Consider the following 23,699-nt stretch of genomic DNA (forward strand, 5'->3'; position numbering starts at 1 on the left):
AGTGGGTAAGACATTAATTGATTCCCTAAGAGTGCTTCCTTCCATTAGATTATAATCAAGGGCACTTTATTTTTGGAAGACTCTAAATATTCTATGTCTGAATATTATATGGAGGCCTTCCGGGGCCAAGGTCTGATGGCCCTTCCTTTTTGATGGCATGATGTGGCTGATGGCCACAGGATGACTGGGGGCCCCTTCTGGTTAATAAGAAAATCATTGTCTGAAAGACAAGAGCTGTGCTGACTGAAGCTACCAAAAAAAAATAGTCGTGTTAGTAAGCCCAGGACCTATTGTGTTCTCTCTTTAGGGAGCGACCATCAAGCGCCATGAGATAACGGGGGATATCCTGGTGGCCAGGGTCATCCATGGCGGGCTGGTGGAGAGGAGCGGTAAGCTGGGGTGGCATGGTGTAAGCCAGACACAGGGACACTGGATTCTATGGCTTTTCCAGAAGCAAGAAGTCTCTTTGTGCTCTTCGGTCATACCTTCAGATATTCCTTTGCTTGGCTAGTAAAAAAACAGGGACAAACGTTCCGAGGGACTCCAGCCCCCTCATTTAGAGCGCCCCCGCATACTAGGCTCTGTGGGAACGTATTTTTTTATCATTCTCAAGGCAAGGGAACAATGCAAGCATGATCATGACATTTCACAGATGGAAGAACCGGGCCTTACCTAGTATGAAGAAAACCTTTTTTGTTCTAAGAATTTGCTCTAGGGCTGGAGAGGAGGGGAGATCTGAGTTTGATTTGCACCAGAAGCAAAGCTATGCACCTAGGGGAGACAGGCTGTGTCTCCATAAGGGTGTTTACCTTAACTCAGGGGTCTCAGGGGCCTAGCGAGTGGTCTGACCAGCTATTCTATCTGTTCCTTGTCCTTGGATGCTCTGTCTGGAGCTGGCCCTACCTTTGGATGTAGCTTAAAAGGATATTTACAGAAGGCAGACATCTAATGCAAATGCTAAAAAGGGAACAGGGAGCCTGGAGGCAGAAAGCCTTGTCTACATGACCTTATCCAAGTACTTTAAGTGTTTATGCCCAAGGCATGATCCATCCACACTGTTATAAGTTCTTGGGGAAATTATGAGAATGCACAAGAAATTCAGGGCAGGAAACAGCTGATATATTAAAGGTCGAATAACTCTAAATACTCCCTGAGATTTGGCTTTTTTCTCCAGAAGAATTCCTTGATTCTTCCAGGTATATCTTTACCATATACAACTGAATCTCTGTTTCATATTCCTGTGGCTCATAGCAGTTTATGTGTGTGTGTGTGTGTATATGTGTGTATTTATATATATGCGTGTGTATATGTTTGTGTGTGTTCGTTTATATGTGTATATTTATATGTATGTGTGTATTTTTGTGTATGTTTATATGTTTGTTTATGTGTATGTGTCTATGTATGCATGTTTATATGTGTATGTGTTTATGTTTATGTGTCTGTGTATGTTTGTGTATGTGTGTGTTTATATGTGTGTATGTGTATTTGTGTATGTATGAATATTTATGTGTATATTTATGTGTGTGTTTATATGTGTGTATGTATATTTATACACATGTATATGTATGTATGCTTATGTATGTGTGTGTCTGTGTGTGTTGTTAGGGACTGAACCCAGACCTTGAACATGCTAGGCAGGTGCTCTACCACTGAGCCGTGACCTTGAACTCACTCCCCCTAGCTTCTGCTTCCCTGATGCTGGCATTATAGATGTGTGTCACCATACGTGTTCAAGGCTTCATCTTATCCCCCAAATTGCTCCATACTGAATCTTTTGAAGAATAATTCATTCCTTTTTCTTTCCATGTGTCCTTCACTCACACCCTGATGTCTTTAGTGTTCTTCTGGTCAGCATTTTGGTTCCATTTTACAACATCAGGGTAGAAAAAAAAAAATACCAAATCACTCTTGGTGCCGGCAAAGAGGTAGAAAATAGAGCGCTCACAGACGGTTATGGTGGTATAAGTCGAAGTGAACAGTTTAATTTTTATTTAAAAATTTCAAACATGCTTGGGAGCGTGAGCTTGTAGTCGTTGGAATGGTGGCCTCTGCTAGACCCTTTCCATTTGTGTCCCCGTTCCCTAGGGCTGCTGTACGCTGGAGACAAGCTGGTGGAAGTTAACGGTGTTTCAGTGGAGGGCCTGGACCCCGAGGAAGTGATCCACATTCTGGTAACGTCTTCCCTCCAGTCTTCGTTAGAGACTTAGGGACATGCCGAGCCCCACGGTGTGTGTGCTGTGATGTGATGGGGCTTGAGTCCTGTAGCTGGAGTTTTCTCCAGTCCTGCCTGGCCCACGGTCAGGACAAATCTCTCTCACCCACCAGTCCCACAGCTGCTTAGACTCAACCAAGTAAACACACAGAGACTTATATTTCTTATAAACTGTATGGTCATGGCAGGCTTCTTGTTAACTAGTTCTTATATCTTAAATTAATGCGTATCTATTAGTCTATAAATTGCCACATGGGTCGTGGCTTACCAGTACCTTACATCTTGCTTTTCATGGTGGCGGCTGGCAGCATCTCTCTGCCTCAGCCTTCCACCTCCCAGAATTCTCCTCCTCCTTGTCCCGCCTACCCTATCCTTCCTTGCCTGGCTACCGGCCAATCAGCGTTTTATTTATCAGTCAATCATCCACAGCAGAGTCCCTCTTGCAGCTTTCTGCCTCCAGCCCTAGACCTTGTCTGTTGCCAGGTAACTCATCAAGCTTCGTTCTAACCCCCAGAAGTCCTGGCAAAGGCTGGGGACATCCCTTCCCAAGCATCTCCTCCACAGGACCAGCCATCCTCCCAACACACGCGCGCGCGCACACACACACACACACACACACACACACACACACACACAAGTCCCTCATTACCTGTGCTCAGTGGGAAACCAAGCTGGGGCAGAGTGAGGTTTCAGAGACAGTTTGAACCTGAGAAACATCCCCTCACTCCCTAATATATTCATACAGCTTACGTCTGTTTGATACCCTTCTCTGGGCAGCTTTGGGTGGGTGGAGAGAGGAGTCACCAGAAGGCATCATGGGATAATGCTTGCTCTCCTGTTCCTTGGTGGCTGGTGCTGGGAATTTTAGAAACTGAAGCGGTTCGGGGTGGGTCCAGTGTGTCTGCCCAGGCTGTGTGCCTAAGCATATCAGCCTTTCATCTCCAGTTCTCATTCTCACGTGTGGGGACTGTCAGCAGCTCAGCACTTACTCCCCATAGAAAGATGGAAATGCTCATCCCCCCAGGTACACATCTCCCCCAGGTTCTCCCAGGTACTCCCTAGGTTCACGCTAGGCTTTCACAGTGGTGGCTGAGAGACGAATAATAAGAAATACAGCCAGAGCACCTAAACATTTTGTAAGCTACCACCACAAGATCCCATGTGATAGGAAGGTTCTGCAAGGGCATTAGAAGTATATCCATCTTAGACCAAGCAGCTCTCTACCTCAGCCTCCTGGCTGGCTCCAGCTGCGGGGTGGCTGGGACGATGCTTCTTGGGAAGCTGTGAGGAGAAAGAATGAGGTCTCACTAATCTGCTGCCTGTCACCGGGTCTGTAGCTCACATCAAGCCAGGAGGGTCTCTTCTAGCCTGTTCTTTTAGTTTTAGTTTGGAAGCTTGTTGGTTCTCTCAGAGGATGCGGGGGAGCCCTTTATCCTTCCCGTCAGGCTGGGGCAGCTGGCTTCGAAACGAGTGTTCAGGAAATGCTCACTGAGTGAGGAAGGACGTCCACGATGTTGTCTTTTCCCCCAGGGTGTGTGGGAGAGAGACCTTGCTGAGTGAGGCGTCCATCAGCAGTGTGGAGGGTCCTGGGGAGAGGCCACCTCGGTGTGTGTTTCTGCAGCCAGTGCCCCTGGTGCCCCACACTGAGGCAGATACAGAGATCAAGTGCCTCCCAGTTCCCGTTTCTGGGTGGTGACGGTCGCTGTGGTGAATGTTGTCCTTAGACCTGGACACATTCAGGCATTCCTCTGTCTCTGCACCTCGGAGCCCATGCTTTGCTGTCCTTCCTTTTTGCTGTCTTCTAGACTCTGTCCTGTGGTACGATCATGTTCAAGGTGGTCCCGGTGTCTGCCCCTCCTGTGAGCAGCCAGCAGATGGTAAGAACTTCCCGCCCCCCACACCATGGCGGTTCCTAGGTGTGCTGTGTAACGGTCCTGTCCGCTAGACTGTTTGGGACAAGGGTTCAGTGTTCTGGGTGTTTCTCGGTGCCAATGACCCGAAATGGAGAATGGGTAAAGGAACACAGCGACACCATGAAGTTAAGATGCGGCCTCAAAAACGGTGAAAATCTGAACAAAAATGTGTCAGAGCTAAGGGATGCTACAACACATTTTAAAATGTTTTTTTTTAATCTTTTTTAAAAATAATTTACTTATTTTTATTTTATGTGCATTGGTGTTTTGTCTGCATATATGTCTGTGTGAGGGTTCTCTGGAACTGGAGTTACAGACAGCTGTGAGCGGCCATGTGGGTGCTGGGAATTGAACCCAGGTCCTCTGGAAGAGCAGTCAGTGCTCTTAACTGCTGAGCCATCTCTCTAGCCCCTTAAAATGTTTTATAGCATCTGTTAACATCTACAATAATGGGTTTCACTATGACATTTCAGACATATAATATATATAATGTATTTTGATCGTATTTAATCCGTCTTATTACTTGCTCATGTTCCACTCCCATTAATCTTCTTTATCTTCCCAACTAGCACCATTTCTACCTTCATATCTGTGTGTCGTGTGTGTGTGTGTGTGTGTGTGTGTGTGTGTGTGTCAATGAGATTTAGTGGAGTTGTTAACACTGAAGCAAATGTCTCAATCTTCCCGTCAACCATTGACTGTTTATAAACCCTGAGCGGGAGAGGAGGGGACCCCATGAGCCCTCTGACAGGGTGTTGACCTGCCCAATCACGTAGGTGATCATAGTGGCTGCACATCTGTTCAAGAGTGCAACAGCTGTGTCGTGCCTGTGAGTCGGTATCCACACCGCTCCTCCCACTTCCTCCAGCTCCTACATTATTTCTGCCCATCTACAGCGTTCTCTGAGCTGTGGGGTAGATAATAAAGATGTCCCGTTTGTGGCCATTCATTCAATAAGCATCTAGTCTCCATACTCTGACCACTTAAGAGTCTTTGCAGTAGCTGCTAGCCGCTCCAAAAAGAAACTTCTCTGACCAGAGCAGACAGCAGCACCGATCGATGGGTTTAATTTAAGCACAGTTATTGGGAAAGCAATTGGACAGCCACATCATGCCTGTTTAGCAGAATGTCAGCAATGGCTTCCCACTAGGACCTCCTCAGCCGCAGACTTTTGACAGTGTTTACAGTGTGGATTCTCTCTATGGAGTGAGCATCACATCCAGCTGGAATGTGGTTGGTGGTGGCTGTAACAGACTTGCCCCTGCCGCATCGAAGATCTCACTGTGCCTGGCTGGTTGCTATTGCTACATACAGGTCCACGGATAAGTAAAGCTATTGGTGACAGTTCCTCCCCAGCAGTTAGCCAGCAGGGAGAAAGCTTCCAGCCTGATTTTTCTATGTCCTGTGGCCAAGACACCAACAGCACCCCTCTTCCTCCACCATTTAGTTTAGAAGAGCAACTCTCTTTTATGGTGAGGGTAGACAAGAAAGATGAGAGCCGCAGGCCGAGGAATGGGGTGATGGTTTAGTTGGGATGGTTCTCCGGCAAGCATTCCTCTGATAGAGCTGCAGTCCGAGGAGCGGGCCGATGGTTTAGTTGGGGTGGTTCTCCGGCAAGCACTCCTCTGACAGTGCTGTTCTGCACCTGCTGTCAGGTTTATGTTCGTGCCATGATTGATTACTGGCCCCAGGAGGACGCTGACATCCCCTGCATGGATGCCGGATTGCCTTTCCTGAAAGGAGACATTCTACAGATTGTGGACCAGAACGATGCCCTCTGGTGGCAGGCCCGGAAAATCTCAGACCTGGCCGTCTGTGCCGGGCTAATCCCTTCTGACCACCTGCTGAAGAGGTGGGTGACCTGGCGTCAGAATTAGGCCATCAGGCAGTGCTTGGGACAACAAGCGTCTGTCTGAATATGTGATAAAGACACAAGCAGGTGGAAGAACGTAGACCCAAAGTTTATAAACCAAAGCGTCAATTTACAGATAGACTTTCAGCTTCTTTTTTTTTTTTTTTTTTGGTTTTTCGAGACAGGGTTTCTCTGTGTAGCTTTGCGCCTTTCCTGGAACTCGCTTTGTAGACCAGCCTGGCCTCGAACTCACAGAGATCCGCCTGGCTCTGCCTCCCGAGTGCTGGGATTAAAGGCGTGCGCCACCACCGCCCGGCGACTTTCAGCTTCTTAAACACTAAGGGGACCAGGATAGTTATATCAGCTAGAAGGGATAGAAAAGCGCTTGTGAGGCTAAATTAAACTTTAAAATGTCTATGGTCTGAATATGTTGACCCAATCGCCCGTTTATGTGGTGAAATGTAATCCCCAGAGCAACAGTACTAAAAGGCAAGGCCTTTGGGAGTTGATTGGGATATGAAGTAAGATTAATGGATGATAGCATCAGCAGATTACTGAGATTGTGACGGTGGAGGTGTTGGCAGGAATAAGAGGCGTGAGAAGTGAAATCCTGGAGAGTTTGCAGCTATTGGGACGGCCCAGCCCCAGGGCGTGGCCATGGGCGTGGCCGTGGGCGTGGCCGTGGGAGGCAGTGGCAGAGGAAGGATGAGCCTAAGGCTGCCCGGTAAAAGATCAAGACCCCAGGGGTGGTGGTCCACACCTTTAATCCCAGCACTCGGGAGGCAGAGGCAGGCAGATCTCTGTGAGTTCAAGGCTAGCCTGGTCTACAGAGCGAGATTCAGGACAGCCAGGGATACACAGACAAACCCTGTCTTGGAAAAAAAAAAAAGATCAAGACCCCCCAAGAGGCCCAGGTGTTAGAAGGAATATTTGCTGCTTAAAACCATCCAGAATTATAACTAGTGTTGAGAGCCTGGGAGCAGTCAGGAAGAATGGAGAATGACATTCCAAACGGGGACTCTTAAAGGAAAGGAAGGTGTTCTGGAAACATTGGTGGGAATCCAGTACAGCCTCTGCCTCAGGCTCAGTGGAATAGAGTCGCCCATGCTGGAGCCAGATGACATCTTTCTGTCTCTTCTGAACTGCGTGCTCAGTGCCACACCCCGAGAGACCCCGCAAAGTCAGCCAGTCTCTGCTCTCTTTCTGCCTAGGAGGCAGCGGGAATTCTGGTGGTCTCAGCCGTACCAGCCTCACACCTGCCTCAAATCCACCCGATGCGAATGTGAGTATGTGAGTGTGTGCAGAGACCTCCAGCTCCGCGTGCACATCCAAGAGGGCTGCTCCCGGTCTCAGGCTAGCGTTCTGCCTGAGAGAGGGGCTTAAATACTCTCACTGTCCCAAGACAATCCCCCTGCCTCCACCAGCCATCAGAAATTCTACCGTAGGCTTTCCTTCCTTCAGTTTTCAGTTGACGAAAAGGAGTCTTAACATTTTTATTGCGGTGATAAGCACCGTGACCAAAAGTGACTTGGGGAGGAAAGGGTTTATCTGGCTTATACTTCCACATCATAAGTCCATCATCGAAGGAAGTCAGGTACTGAAGCAGAGGAGGAACACTGTGTACTGGTTGGCTCTTTACTGGGCTTGTTCAGTGTGCTTTCTTCTACAATCCGGGACCACCAGCCTAGGGATGGTACCACCCACAGTGAGCTGCACCCTCCCACATCAACCATTAATCTAGACAATAGCCCAACAGACTTGTCAATCTGAAGGAGGCATCCTCTCAACAGGAGCTCCTCTTCCCAGATATGTTTATGTCGAGTTGACAAAACCAACCAGCACAAGCCAGACACAGCGTTGTGTGGAAGACTGAGTCATTTCCCCCCAATTTCAAGTCCTCCAAGACCCCTGCAACTCTGTGGGTGTCGTACCTGGACACACGCCTGTGGCTGTACACCTGTGCAATCTCCCTTTGTGTCTTTCCTTTTTTAATACTACGATTTATTTTCTTATTGTTATTTTGTGTGTTTGGGGGCGTGGATTGCCTGCAGGAATGTCTGTGCACCACATGCATGCAGTGCCCCAGGAGGCCAGAAGAGGGTGTCAGGATCCTTGGAACTAGAGTTACGGAGAGTTGGGAGCCTCCACGTGGGTGCTGGGGACCAAACCCAGGTCCCCTGGAAGAGCAGCCAGTGCCCATAACTCCCGAGCCATCTCTCCAGCCCCCACTTCCTTTCTTTTTCCTACTGTAGACTGGACCTAGGACTTGATGCACTGAGTAAGCGCTCTCCCTCTAGGTAATGTCCCCAGCCCCAGTCCTGGGCCTTTGTGACTAAATACGAGACTGAGTTATCACTTAAGAAATTCAGTGTGGTCATTATACAGGGCTCTTCAAACAGGAGGGGAGGGGTCAGGAAGGGATCTTCGGCCGTAAGTGCCTGCAAACTACCTAAGGCCCTCTTAATGAAGCTGCCAGCAGTGGCTGAGAGTGGTCAAGGCAGCCTGACAGACAGCAGAGCTCACCGGAGCCTGCTGAGTGGGGCCTTCAGAAATGGCCCTCTGGCAGGCTCTGTAGGGGTTCAGGCTGGGGAGAGATGGGACATAGAGGGAACACACAGAGGACCATATAGACCACCGACAGCAACACCAGTATCACAGATTTGCAAATGGCATGACTTTCTGTTTATGATTTTCCAGTTTTCAAGCCAAAGATTCTTTTTCTTTGATTTTGTATTGAAAAAAATGTCATAATGCCCATGAATAGGTTTTTCTTTTTCTTTGCTTTGCTTTTTTTCTTTTTTTGGAGGGGGGGCAGTGTCTCATGCAGCCCAAGCTGGCCCAGAACTGGCTATGTGTCTGAGGACCACTTTAATTCCTGATCCTCTTGCCTCCACCTCCCAAGCGTTGGATTACAAGCATGCACCGACTCAGCTCACAGAGGAAACATCCATGCAGTACCTTCTCCCTGCTGCTGTGTTAACTTAACTTCCTGTTACAGACGGGGGTCTACATGCCATAGCAAATGCTCTAATGCCGCTGTTTCTTCTCTTACCTTCTCTTCAGAAGCACTTCACATCATCATCTTCCCAGTGATGTTTTATTTTGAAAAGAATTAACCGGTATAGATGGAAAGCGTCCTTTAGTTCACTCTCCTGTTTCGTTCAAAGAATCATAGAGATGCTGTTGGTTTCTTAGTCAGTATCTGGTAACTAGTATCACCAGAGGTTGACATGCAATTTGCCTGTGTGTCCTAAGTGTGATTTACGGTACATATTTTTAGAAGTCCATATAGAAAGCTGACCCTGTCAGTGCTGGCATCCAGCCCTGAGTCTGGGAAGCCCAGGCCAGAGCCATTGACTTACAGGATCATGTTTCTTAGGGAATGCTTCTGATGGAGCACATCATGGCCCCCAAACTACTAGGTCAGTTCTTTCAGCTGCCATGCGTGATGCTGTGGTAAATGCTCTTCTTTTTTCCCTCTGTTTAAATCTTACCATGTAGAAACATGTGTCATGGACAGGCTGCTAGTGAAGGAATAGACCATTTAATTAACCAAGTTTTTGAGCAGTCTAGTCCTGTGTTAGATCATGCGTGATTAGTAAAAAGTTTACCGTAATGCATTCATTGTCATCCCTGTTTCATGCCCTCCTTTCCTCTCCTCCCCTACCCTCTCCCTTCCTTCTGTCCTAGAATTGAGTTCCTACAGTATGCTGTCCTAACTCAGACTTGAGAAGAACAAGACTCCTACAGGGCATGTTGAGAAGGCATGTAGTGCCTTTGCCAGAAGCAAGCAGATCCCTTTTCCAGCCATTCTAAACACGCATTCATTTCTGAAGGGCAGTCATCAGGTGTCCCCATGAATCCCAGAGTGCTAGTTGCAATGGTGATGCTTTGCTTTTCTTATTATAAGTTAATCTGAAAAAAATGCAAGAATATGAACCACTATTCCTTTTTCTCCCTGTCTCCAGCGTTTCCTATGGAAGAAGGTAAGAAATGGGATTCAGGAAAACACCCTTACCTCCAAATACTCGTAGGAATTTCCTCTAATCTTCAAAATTCATTTCCATTCCACTCAGCTATGTGAGGCTTTCCCTGCGTATCTGGTAGTGTGTTAGCACAAGGCAGGTAATTATCCTGATCTGAGGATCAAGGAGGGGGATGTGATGTTTATACATCCTGTTATAGCCCTAGAGTCTCACGGAGCACAGGGCAAGAAGGGCTCAGTGAGAGGTAAGTCCAACAGGGTTTTGCTTCAGCCGTTTTATACAAATTTTGTGACATTGTAAGGAAGTTATAATTATTCTCATACTATGTATGAAAAACTGAGGTTCAGAAGAAGAGAATGCGTGTCTGAAATTGAAAACAGGTGGTCTGGAGATTCACACTTCCATCCGGAGGCCCTGTGTTGGGGGCTAAATGGGACCTTTGGGGATTCTTTCCATTTGTTCTTGTTCAGACATCTGCATGCTAATTCTCTCTCTCTCTCTCTCTCTCTCTCTCTCTCTCTCTCTCTCTCTCTCTCTCTCTCTCTCTCTCTCTCTCTCTCCCCCTCCCTCCCTCCCTCCTATCTCTTCTTGCTGTTTGTCTGTCTCTCTTTTCACTCTCTGTCTCTCTGTCTCTGTCTCCCTCTCAGCTGCAATGAAGGGAGTAACCTTTGCCTTTTGACCAGCATGAGAGTCTATATTGTTTTCCACTGCAAGGAGAAGTTTCTCTGGCCAAGATGCCTACAGCGCTAGTCTTAGGGTGCAAGCATAAGTATTTAGAAGGTAGTTTGGCCACATATCAATAGTAAATTATGCCCTAGGGCCTGTGACATCCAAGCCATAGGTTTTGGTCCAGGTTGTCAATATCAGTTTTGCATTTCTTTTCGTGGAACAGGCTTCAGATCCAATCAGAAAGTAATTGGCTAGGCCCCAAACTGCTGTTGCATTAGTGGGGGCCACTTGCCCGGCCGGTCAGCACTGTAGTATTCAGGATATGCACTAGGTGGCGCTGTTGATGCCTTTCCCAGCGGGCTGCACGCTTCCTCCGGGACCATGAGCACTAGCCAATGCTACCTAAGTTGTAGTGTTTTGTGTCCTGTTGTTCACAATATGCATTTTCCCCCCTCTGATACAGTAGAATTAGTTTTATCTCTCCCAGTGAGCAGTAGTTCTAGGGTAATACTGGAAGGTGGTCTGAATTCGATTGACATCTCCTCAATAGGGTTTTGGTTTGAATGTGGGCCCGTCTTAAGTTCTAAGTCCCCGGTCTCTGTTCTCTTGTAGAAGATAACATGAGGATTGACGAGAAGTGTGTGGAAACAGGTAACATTTCTCCTGATTTAGTCACCAACGGAAGAAACGGGAAGAACCTCAGCTCTAGATGACCAGATGCAGAGGTGTCAAGGGGCCACCAGTCCCTTCCTCTGAAAGACATGTGTTAAATGAGCTCATCCATATGTCTTTACTGTGGCTCTACACTCAGAAGGGGAAGCAAAGCTGGGGGGTGTCTCCAGGGTTCCATCCTGGAGTTGATCTCAGAACACAGAGATAGCCAGAGAGGTGGCGGGACAACGGGATGCCCATGCTCCTTGTGGAGTAGATGAAAAGAGCATGATACCAAAGATTTAAAATGCAAAATATACTTTTGTTATTACATTTAATTATTCTAGTCTGGGCAGATAGTAATGGGTTCTATTTCTGTACTTAATGGTTTTTGTAAAATCTGAAGAGATTTTTCTCAAATTTAGCAGTGGTTCTAGGACGGGCTGATGAGCTACTAGGTTTTGCGAGGTAACCAGTTGGAGAGGCATTGGTCTGGAGAGGCATTGGTCTGATAGATGGGCTTGTTTGCTTTTTCTTTTGAGACAGGCTTTCACTCTGTATCTCAGGCTGGCCTGGTACTCACTACCCAGTCTAGGCTGGCTTCTACCAATCAGCAATCCTCATGACTCAGCCTCCTGGGTGCACGGATTATAAGTACAAGCCATCATGCCCCTCTCTAATGGATGACTTTGTCTTGACATCATGGACTATTCTAGTATTTAGAAATGAAAGAATTGTTTTTGAAAGATTCATGTATGTATTTTGGAGACTAGTTGCAGACTAATGTGGGCACTTTAAAAAAAACACGAGGATTCATAATCTTTTTTTTTAAACTTGAGGTACTATTAATTTCCTTTGTACAGTTTAAATTATATTCTGTTAATGAATATATTGACATAGTTCAAAATTCACAAAAGCATAGTCAGTTAGAAGTTCCTCTCTGTGTGTTCCCTTGCTCAATTTCCCTTTTTAAAATGATGATGATGATGATGATGATGATGATGATGATGTGGTGGTGGTGGTGGTGTGTGTAGGGGGCCAAAGGACAACTTTTGGGATGAGTTCTTTCCTTTCAGCCTTAACTGGGTTCCGGGGTTCAAACCCAGATTGCCACGCTTGTGCAAGCCACTTCTTTTACGTGCTGAGCCGTCCTCGGTCACCTGTAGTATCCCTCCAAACATACTCTTTGCAGATAAAAACAGTGGTGTGTGTTCTTCTCCCTGCCTTCCCGATGCCTTTCCCCCAAACACAGAAGCGCACATCCTTTCACAGTGCTCTCTCTCTCCATCTCTCTCCTCTCTCACATACAGAACTGAATACATAAGTTTATGAGAACAGCCAAAGTTGTTTTAACTACTGAGGTTGGCTTATCTCATCACTTGAACAAGTCTGCTCAAGCCAGCCATTCTTTAATTCACTCCCCTTCCTATTCCCTCTGGCGGGGAGAACTTGACTCTGCAGGGAGTGTACACATCTACCCTGCTGACCCCTGGAGCAGTCCCTGCACCACATCCAGCCGTCTGGAGGAGTTGCCTATGGCGTTCCACTTTTTAAACTTATTTTCTTCTCTCCCATTATTTTATTTCTTTATTTAATGCTGCATCCCTCTTGGTTATTATAGCCCACTATAATATTGAATGCAGTCTATCTCATTTAAGACATATGTATGCCATAAAGCTAACACTGACTTGATTGTGATCTAATAAAGACACTTTAAAGGTAGTGCATGGGCAGAAGCATGGAGCAGACTTACCCTGCTAAAACGTAGACTTGCTGAGGACAGCCATGTAATGATCATTTTGCTTTTCACCTCCACTGAAAACCACAGATGAGGAGACTTTTGAATCGGGTAAGTTAAAAAATGCATATTTAGTACTAACTTTTAAATGTATATTCTATGTTTTGGTATAATTTAAACATATTTAGAGATATAACATGGCAGCTGTTTAAATGAGACAGTAAAAGAATAGAGATCTAAAACCATGTGAGATGACTTCTAGGTTCCTTTGCCTCACTACAGTAGCTCTTTATTACCTATGCATGTCTCCAAATACGTTTCAGGCTTCAGATATGAACTGAAACTGTATTTATTTATGAAATACTGTAATTTCACCTACCCAGTTGCTTCTCACAGGACCAGGGCTGTCCTAGATGAGGCTGCAGCTGGATTTCCATGGGGCAGTTTTTGATTGTTGCAACCATTGAGAGTAGTAGCATCCTCTGACTTGTTGGATTAGGAATGCCAGTGTCCTGCGGTGTATCAACCATCTCGCACCATAAAGGGTTGTCTCTAGACCCACATGTGTTCCCACTGGGCGACAATAATTGCAGTTACAAATAAGTGTCCCTTTAATACATGATAGCGATGTTAACGTTTATAATCCATATGCATAGAAGGCAGGGGAGATGGCTCCGTGGATAAAGACCTTGCCATGTAAGTGTGAGGACCTAAGTTTGAATCCCTATAGCTCCTGTAAAGCCAGGCACAGTGGTGTGCCTCTGTAATCAGAGTGCTCCTGTGTTGAAATGTGAGGCAGCGACAAGAGACTCCCCAGAAGCTTGCAGGCCAGCTAGCCTGGCACAGACAGTGCAGGGTAACCAAGAGATGGCTCCAGACAGGGTGGAAGGTGAGGACACGCACCTCAGCTTGTACTCACACTTCCACACGCGACTGTGGCACACATGCTCCCTCTCAAGAATGTGTGCCTGCACACACACACACACACACACACACACTCACACTCATGCTCACACACTCACACTCACACAAAGAAGGCAGTCATTCTGGTGTCTCAGAATCAAGACATTGCCTTGTAGCTACTGTAGCCTTAATTTTCCACACTCCAGTCCACATGGACAGCAAAGAGGATGGGAAGTCCAGTGTTTATGAAGAATAAGCTTTCTTTCTTTTTTTGGTTGATAGATTACTTGTAATAATTAAGGCACTTTCCATGATCTGTTTTTCAAAATACCATTGACTTCATTCGTAGCAGAATAGATCCTATAGTGTGACTGGTTTCTGTGTTTAAATGGGCAACCTGTCCGAGTGTGCTATTAACTTGATCCCCAGTTTTCCTGTTCCTCAGTCTCTACAGTTCTTGGTGTATTGTCTCTACTTTAACTGAGGCAGCCCCCCCTTTTACCACGTGTACATAAACTAGCCCATCATCACTCAGCAACACTTGAATGTCAAAGTCCACCTGCCCCTTGCTCTGTGCTCTTCTGCACTTCTATAGGGAATATTCACTGGTCCATGTCAAAGTCCACCTGCCCCTTTGCTCAATGCTCTTCTGTACTTCTATAAGGAATATCCACTGGTCCTCTCACTTCTTTCAAAACCAGTGCTTCATCATGTGAAGTAAATATCAGTGTCTAGTAGTTTCTTCAATCTGCTGGAAAAATTATGCTGAAGAATTTATATTTGATATATATATATACTTTTCAAATATGAATGGCTTTGTTAAAAAATTTCCTTGACAATAAAGTCAGGACATTGTATCAACCTTTTATAATTAGATGTGTGATAGATTATTTCTCCTATGAATTCATTTCCTGCACATAGAGAGATCTGGAGCCAGAGATGGCCAAGTGGTTAAGAGCACTTGCTGCTCTTGCAGAGGACCTGGGTTCAATCCCCATCACCCATATGGTGACTCACAACCATCTGTAACTCCAGCTCCAGGAGATCTGGTGCCCTCTTCTGGCTTTCACATACTATTTCCATGTACAAGGTACACATGCATACATGCAGGCAAGCATTCATATACATAAGTAAGTAAATCTTTTTTTAAAAAAAAGTATAAAGAGGTCACTATAGTATTCATCACTAAAGACTCATGAAGGCAGATGAAGTTGCGAACCACTTAACTTTATTTATTTACTACTTATGTTTTTTTTTTCTAAATGCCTGTTTTCCATGAGATGGCTGGCCCATTATGGATAATTTAATTTTCTGTACTTGGCTCAGAGTTTGTGGTTGGTTCATATGAATATTTTTAGATTATACCCATCCTTCTTTGTTCTGGTCATCTCATCATTTTTCCCGGAAAATGTTCTGCCCTCCAAAGTGATACCCGAGACCTAGAGATATTCACAGGGTCAGTGAAAGGAGAGGCTTGGAGTGGGCACACTATAAACCGGAGCCACGTGGTCCAAATATGACCGTGGGCTCTGTGGCCATCCACCTCTTTGGCCTTCAGGTTCCACATCTCTAAAGTGAGCAACACTCTCCACAAGTAGGGCGTTCAGAACAGAGCCGAGCGTACAGTGAGCACTACATGGGCGTTAGCTGATGCTGTGGTTATGAAATCATTCACAGGGGTGGCCAGCTGCTGGCTCCCTAAGACCAGCACGTCCAAGGAAAGCATGCAGCTAACGAAGCGCTCTTAAGAATGCTTTTCAATTTGGCTCTCTTAAGAGCTCAATTAAGGAGTCGCTAGTGCCCAGCTGGCATGTCTTCTAAGTAGATAACCCTTGGCAGTCATTCATGATACTCCTGTTGCTTAGACAACTTAGTGACTAGTTACAGCTCTTCAGTTTCTGCCTCTGCCTCTGAGTGAACTATAATGTGACCTTCTTGAATCTCTCCAGGAGGCAGTGATACAGCCTATTTAACTAGAAAAATCATGTAACAACAGCAGCAGAAAATCCAGCCACTTGAATATGTCTAGATAACAACAAGCAAAAATACCCAAACAATTTGCTCTGTGTTCAGACAGCACCCCACCCCACCACCTCAGTCTTCATAGGACCAGCTGGAGAAGAAAGTGTGGTGTGTGTGTGTGGTGTGGTGTGTGTGTGTGTGTGTGTGTGTGTGTGTGTGTGTGTGTGTGTTAGGCCAGCCAGGGTGGAGGGATGATGACGTCAGGCCAGCGTAGAGTCTGCCCATCTGCCTAACTAACACCCTTCCCAGGAATGTGGCAATATGGCTGTGGAGAGGAGAGAGAAGACTCAAAGCCATTGCCTTCCTGTTTTTTTCTTTCAAGTACAGTTTTGTGCCAATCAGTAGTCTTCATGAATGAACACCACCTTCAGGGACAGTGTTGATACACAACTTGCAGGACAAATTCCTGTCCCCCAATGGTAGAGTCAGATCACATAGGTTTCTGAGTCCCAACGGTGTGGCTTTCATCTGCCTTGCTGAGTTAGAGCTTTTGCTAATGGTGACACGTCTTCCCTGCTGCGTCGTTCACATTTATTTAATGGTTAAATCAATCTTTGCAAGATTCATTTTTCATGTTTCTTTCTGTACTTGCTCTACTATCCAGAGGAACTTGCAGAAGGCAAGTATACATTTTTATCTCCTGTGTGTACCACGTAGTGCTACGCTCGAGGTCTTTCGCTGTCCCAAGGTGGCAGCATACTTTCAAGAAGAAATGACTTGCTGGGCAGTGGTGGCGCACGCTTTTAATCCCAGCACTCGGGAGGCAGAGCCAGGCAGATCTCTGTGAGTTCGAGGCCAGCCTGGGCTAACAAGCGAGTTCCAGGAAAGGCACAAAGCTACACAGAGAAACCCTGTCTTGAAAAAACAAAAAAACAAAAAAACAAAAAAAAAAGAAGAGATGACTTTTTTAAAGGTCAGATCAATAACTAGTCAGTTTCATAGAAAACATTTTAAATGAGTGATGAAGGCGATGAAGCTTTATGAATCCACATGTTAGTGAGATTTCCTTGTGAACGTGTCTACATAACAGAGAAAAATGTGACTAGTCACTAGATGGGATTGATAGTGTTCTTTTCTTTTTTTTTTTTCAGATTTGTTTTAACTTTTATTTATGTGTGTGTGCTTGTGTGAGTGTATGCCATGTGTACACGGGCGCTTGTGGAGGCCGGAAGAGGGCATCACATCCCTTGGAGCTGGAGTTACAGGTGGTTGTGAGCTGCCCACATAGGTGCTGGGAACACAAGTCCTCTGGAAGAGCAGCGGGCTCTCTTCCCCACAGAGCCATTTCTCCAGCCCCTGGTGTCTTCTTTCTATTTTAAAATGCATTCTTAAGGTCAGGGACAGTAGCATATGCGTATAATTTCAGCACTTGGATGGCGGCGGCGGCAGGAGGATCACGAGTTCAAGGTCACCCTCAGCTACATAGCAAATTTGATGCCAGCCTAGACTACCCGAGGCCTTGTCGTAACAAACAAAACAATTCTTAAAAAGAAAGTTAAAGAAGGAAGGTTGTCTCTGTGAGTTCATCCTATGAACAAATGCTTGATGTTCATTATATCAGTAATCAAAACATCTGTTTAAACTGAAAGGGGTTTAAATAAAAATAACTCGAAACTGGTTTTTATAAGATTTCCTAGAGTTTATAGCCAAATTTCAGAGTTCTAAGGAGAAGCAGAAACAGGAGCCCGAACCAGCCCTGGAGGCTGTGGGGGCTGGGCATCTTCCCTCCTTTGTCTCGGGTGTTCCTGGCCACCCCAGAGCAAGTGCTGCTTTTTAGAAAATGAACAAACCACTTTTTACGGGAGGAAATGAAGACCCAGTAACACCTCTGCCCTAGCTGCGGTCCCTGTTTCTGTGAGAAAATATTTTGACAGAAGCAGCTTCAGGGAGAAAGGGGCTCTTTAGCTTACAGTTCTACACTGCAGTGTGTCACTGTGGGGAAGTTGAGGCAGGAACTTCAAGCGGCTAGTCACAGCCACTGTCAAGGGCAGAGAGAAATACATGCATGTGCTCAGATCACGTTCTCCATCCTTATGTAGTCTGAGACCCAAACCAAGGAGGACTGTTGCCCCAAATGGGTGGGTTTCCTCACCTCAGTTAATGTAATGAAGATAGTCCCCACATATGTGCCCACAGGCCTGGATGATCTTGACAGGTCCTAACTGATTGTTCTTCCCAGGCGACTCTATGTCTCATATTGACAATTTAAACTGTCTGTCAAAGCTGTCTTAGTCAGGGTGTCTATTGCTGTGAGAGACATCACAACCACAGCAGCTCCTATAAAGGAAAACACTTAACTGGGTCTGGCTTACAGTTCAGAGGTTTAGTCCATTATCATCATGGCGGGAAACATGACAGCATGCAGGCAGACATGGTGCTGGAGAGGAGCTGAGAGTTCTACATATGAATCAGCAGCAGCAGGAAAAGAGAGACACTAGGCCTAACTCAAGCATCTGAAGCCTCAAAACCCACCCCCAGTGACACACCTCCTCCAATAAGGCCACACCTTCCAATAGTGCCACTCCCTATGGGCCTATACTAGTCATTTTCATCGAAACCACCACAACAACATTACTACAGGGCCAGCAAGACCACCGTCTTCAGGTAAAAGCTAAAGTCAGCTTGTTTCTTATTTTTGTAACATCAGATTTTGTAGGATGTGTTTGAAAATGTATAACCAGTATTTATGTCTTTACTATAACTCAGTATCTTGGTTTTTTTGTTTGTTTGGTTTTTTTTTTTTTTTTTTTTTTGGTTTTTCAAGATAGGGTTTCTCTGTGTAGTTTTAGAGCCTTTCCTGGAACTCCCTCTGTAGTCCAGGCTGGCCTTGAACTCACAGAGATCCGCCTGCCTCTGCCTCCCGAGTGCTGGGATTTTTTTAAGACAAGTTCTCAATATAAAGCTCAAGCTTGACACAAAATGGTGGTCCTCCTGTTCTAGCCTCGTGAGTGTTGGGATTATCAGTGTGTACCATGTCCAGCTTCTGTCTCACAACTTTAATCAGGCCTAAAATAGCTGTCTAGTCTCAGTCATTCTAGACAAATCCTAAAATGCTAAACAGAGTGCATAAGAGCATTGGGGGGAGGGAAGTTCAGAGAACATTGTAGAATGCTGCCCAAGGGTAATGCCACCCCCAGAGAGCGTCACCTGAACCCAGAAGATGAGGCCATGCATCTGCTGGTTGTATTACTGTCTGGTCCTCACGTGTTCTCCATTCTCTGTGTTCCAGCTAAAGAGGAGTTTGTTGGCAACGGCCAGAAGTTCTTTATCGGTAGGTGTCGGCTGGTAAGGGGTGTGCGTCTGTTGCTTTTAAGTGCTATTCCCACTATCCGGACGTCTTTGCGGAAAGCTGCCGATTGAGGAATCTCTCCAAGCTGTTTGTTCTGACTTCCCTCTGTCTGCTTTTCCTCATCCATAATCTGTTCTATTGATTACTCATTGTTATTATCTAATTTCACTGGATATCTTTTTAATTATTTGTCAGACATACATCTGCTCATTTTTTCCCCCAGACTGTTTTTACTTTAAAGCCTGTCTTACTTTAAAGAGACAGTTTCATGGCTACTAGAGCCAGCTTTTATGTCCAAATTTCTAGAATCTGTCACCTGAGCAGAGCTCTCTAAAGGAGCAGGGCCTCCCCGATTAAAACCACCCTGGACCCCCTTTTTCACCAGGCAGGGGAGAGGCACAGAGCTGCAGTCTGAAATCTAGAACGTTGGCCCCAAGCCTGGGCGCACTTTGGGATGGTTGGAGGAGAGTAAGACATAAGCACCTGCCTTTGCGCCTTGCTTCCGGAATTATCGATCTCAATGCTGCTAAGTAAGGCTGAGCAGAGTAAGCGGCTGCACAAAGGTTGTGGATAAGGAGCCTGAGCAGGGCCAGGAGGGAATCCTCGGACAGCAGTGGCCTGGCCCAGTGCTCATGCCAGAGGAGACAGAGGCAGCAGCAGCTGCTATCTACAGGCTCGGATACCCCACAACCTCTGCCGAGGTGACCCCCAGGCTGTTGTTGATATAGGAGAGTGTGTTGAGGACAGTAAGAGCCAGGGCTGAGAAGGGAGCTGCAAATGAGAAGAAAATCTACAGTGAGAACTGTAGTGTAGCCTTTATATTGTAGGGGCTGGTGGGGGCCCGGAGTTTTCAATAGAGATCGATATAAAATATAAATGTGTTTGTGTATCTATAAATGCACATGCAGTTTCTAGCTTTACCTTCAGAGAGGACCTGCAAACAGCTGTGGAAATTCCCAAAAGGCGCTTGATTCTGTGGCAGGAAAAGGAGTCTAAGAATTCAGTCAGGAATAATGATTAGGGGGTCTTGTTCGGCTGGAATCTCCAGCTCGCTCCTGCTTGGCCTGGAGGGCCCCATTTTTTTTCCTCTCTCCAAACCCCGCCCTCTCAGAGACTCTCTAATGGAGAAGAGCTGTTAAAAAGGCCCAGTTCCGTACTCTTGGCGACTGTGGTCAGTTCCACCCTGAGGTCGCCAGCTGCCCAAGTCCCTACCTGAGGCATCCCACACTTGGGCACAGGCCCAGCTTATGGAGGACACGTCATCATCCCTGGCCTACAGGGTATTTAAGCTCCCTGCTTTGGTTCGGGCACGTGACTTCCCCTGCCTCGATCTCTGGGGGCTGGAGAACTCACCTGGGAGTTGCTTTGCTCAGAATAAACCCGTTCTTTTGCTTTTCCAATTCCACTCGATCTGGTTTATTGTGTCTGTGGAGAAACCTACTATCGGGGTACAGAAAACCTGCTGGTCCTAACTTTGCAGACTATACTACCATCCTACCTAACCACCTAAGCTGTCTGCGTCTTGGTGTGTCCAGCTGAAAAAGGGGAATGAGGAGCCTACCTAGTGTTTCCACCCTGGCCTCAGAGCTACTGCGGGAAGCTCCTAACTGCTCCCCCTGAGGCTGTTGGTCTCCTCTTACAGTTTGCATCCTCTCTACAGCAACCGAAGGAATCTTCTAGAAACATAATCCAGGCTTCTCTTTACAGCCAGCCACCACCCAGCACAGCATTAAGGCCCTGTGTGGTCTGGCCTTGGCTCCTTCCTCAGCACTGGCTTTCCCCGCCTGCTTGTTGCTCGCTGCCGTGTAGTTATTCAGAGCTCTCTGCCCTCCCGAGCCCCCTCTCTGTCTCCTGTCATTTGTTCTGTCCTGCAGACACCGCCTTGGCTCACCCCTGACACACTCAGCCCACTGCGTGTTGCTGGCTCGCTTTCTTTTTTCTTTTCTTTTAACTGAACTGCCCTTCCCAATGAACTACCCATCACTCTGACTTCTCACCATTTTTTTCTGAGGGTTTACTTTTATTCTTCATGTTTTGTGTTTCCTCCTCCAAGAATTGTAAATTTCACGAGAATATGGCCTGGTTTAGTTGATCACTGTATCCCTATCACCTAACAGTGGATGCTAGATGCCACTTACGGATACCTCGTGGAACATCACTATCTGCTTCTTCTATTTTGTTTAGGTTTTTTTGTTTTGTTTTGTTTTGTTTTTTGAGACAAGGTCTCATTATGTGGCTGTCCTGGATCTCGCTCTGTAGACCAGGCTGGTCTCGCACTCGCAGAGATCCGCCTGCCTCTGCCTCCCGAGTGCTGGGATTACAGGTGTGCACCTACAGGTGTGCACCGCTGCACCCGGCTCACTGTCTGCTTCTCAAGGCCCGTAACCGTCCTGTCCTGCCTCTGACGTTTTGTGCATCGCCTCCCCCTTCAGCCGGCTTCCGCCGCAGCATGCGCCTCTGCCGCAGGAAGTCGCACTTCACCCAGCTGCACGCCAACATGGGATGCTCCTGCAGCTGCTACAGTGCCGCAGGTGCCCCTTACGAGGAGGTGGCGAGGTACCAGCGGCAGCCGGCAGACAAGCACCGCCTCGTCGTGTTCGTGGGTACGGCCCTCAGGCTCTCTGCTCGGCCCCGGGCAGTTGTCCTTGGAGAGTGAATGTTTGGTGTTGGCAGTCACAGTAAAAGCAGCGCTCTCCGCGGCCCTCCGTGTAGATCCGCTTGGAGAGCCGGTTTGTGTGCGTAAGAAAGCTTTCAGAGGCAAGCTTTCTTTGCCTTCTCGGCCTCCTCTTTGACCTACAGTTGAACATGGAAGGCCATGATGTGTAAGAACCCGTGTATTAACAAGCCTTCATATGATGAGGCTCTACCTGATCTGTACTTTTAAAAAATCTGTTTAGAATTCGGTCTAGAAGCATGGGTGGTCTACCTTAGACGGCATCACGACTCCATATCAGAAAAACACTCTTCAATTCCATTCTTTAAGAAGTTTTTAGCCCCCCCCCTTTTTTTTTTTTTTTTTTTTTTAAAGAAAGTGTCTAAACCAGCGGTGGTGGCGCGCATGCCTTTAATCCCAGCACTCGGGAGGCAGAACCAGTTGGGTCTCTGTGAGTTCGAGGCCAGCCTGGGCTACAGAGCGAGATCCAGGACAGGCACCAAAGCTACACAGAGAAACCCTGTATCGAAAAACAAAAAACAAAATGAAAAAAAAGTATCTAAGTCTTCTGGATGTAGTTTTGACGGGGAAGGGCTTGGGTGATCTGGTTTTGTGGCCAAGACCGCTGTGAAGCTGGCCCCCTGAAGCCGTAGAAAATGATAACTCACTGCCATTGTGGCTTGTTGAGTTGTGAGGGAGCAGTGGGGTCCTTGCAGAACAAAACAGGCCTGGCAGCCACCCCAGCTACATCACTTGTGGTGCAGGCTGTGAAATGAAGTTATAAGACCCCTTGTATTTGCAGGTGGAGCAGCAGGGCATTCCTCCAAGCGCAGGCTCTGTGTCACTGTGGGTTCTCGCCGGGCAGTCAGTCCACCTCCAGGAGAACATGAGACTGCCCACTCAAGCACCTGTTAGAAATGCTACAGCATCCATGGGGGACAGCGCTGCATTCTGATTGTGACTTTATTTAAAGAAGGGCCCAGCGAGGTCTCAGAACAGAACATCAACAGTAGTGGACTTTTGGGGGTGACAGATCCCTGTGATTTCACACCCCATCTCTGAATGTCGGGGTGGTGTGTTATTTCACGGATCACCAGGAAAATCCTCAGGAGTTTTCTGCTTTGTTCCAACTCATAAGAAGGGTTACGACAGACTTTCCCTGAACAGCATTGGCTCTCGAGGCCCTGCACAGGGTGACTGAGGGATGGTTGTAGAACACAACCCTGTGTCTCCACCTCTAATTATCTCTGCTGTGACTGTCTGTGTTCAGGACCTTCTGGCGTTGGCGTCAACGAACTGAGAAGACAGCTCATCGGGCTGAATCCCAGCCGCTTTCAAAGCGCTGTCCCACGTATGTTGAGTTTTCTTTCTGGTGGCTCATGTTTTGGTAAAACTTTGTCTCTGGATGTACGGATGTCACTTTCCAAGGCCATATCACCTTTGTGGTAAAAGTGTAAGGACCAGGCCTCACATAGTTCTACCTATGTTTGTTTTGATAACTATGTGGATTTACTAGCGTGTAGTGTCCGCGGCTGGGCTTTCGAAAGATGAGTTTTCTTTCCCTTTTTAAGTGGGAGTCAGTTCTTTCCTTCCACCAAGATGACTTCTGAGAATCCAACCTGGTCAGGCTTGGTGGCAAGCATCTCCACCCACTGACCCATCCATCCCCATGGCCCCTTTTCTTCCCTTTCTTAGTAGTCATATAGACGACTATTCAGATTAAGAAATATTATTTGTAATAATGGCCAACATTCATTTAATATTTATTATCTTTTCGGCATTATGCTTGGCCTTTATGTTGTTTATTTTTA

General features: G+C 46.6%; 1 protein-coding gene across 1 annotated transcript in view; it reads left to right on the forward strand.

Annotated features, from left to right (window-relative positions):
- The window catches only part of Mpp4 (MAGUK p55 scaffold protein 4), a 44,124-nt gene that overhangs the window by 12,829 nt on the left and 7,596 nt on the right, over positions 1-23,699 (forward strand). Inside the window, exons 6-17 of the mRNA XM_059278805.1 lie at positions 308-389; positions 2,086-2,171; positions 4,018-4,089; positions 5,781-5,977; positions 7,189-7,253; positions 9,946-9,963; positions 11,245-11,283; positions 13,112-13,132; positions 16,551-16,565; positions 19,176-19,217; positions 21,668-21,838; positions 23,159-23,239. Of these exons, the coding sequence (XP_059134788.1) occupies positions 308-389; positions 2,086-2,171; positions 4,018-4,089; positions 5,781-5,977; positions 7,189-7,253; positions 9,946-9,963; positions 11,245-11,283; positions 13,112-13,132; positions 16,551-16,565; positions 19,176-19,217; positions 21,668-21,838; positions 23,159-23,239 (889 nt within the window). The remainder of the gene's footprint in view (positions 1-307; positions 390-2,085; positions 2,172-4,017; positions 4,090-5,780; positions 5,978-7,188; positions 7,254-9,945; positions 9,964-11,244; positions 11,284-13,111; positions 13,133-16,550; positions 16,566-19,175; positions 19,218-21,667; positions 21,839-23,158; positions 23,240-23,699) is intronic.

This window comes from Peromyscus eremicus, chromosome 13 (assembly GCF_949786415.1).
Source record: "Peromyscus eremicus chromosome 13, PerEre_H2_v1, whole genome shotgun sequence".
In the NCBI taxonomy this organism is placed as follows: domain Eukaryota; kingdom Metazoa; phylum Chordata; class Mammalia; order Rodentia; family Cricetidae; genus Peromyscus; species Peromyscus eremicus.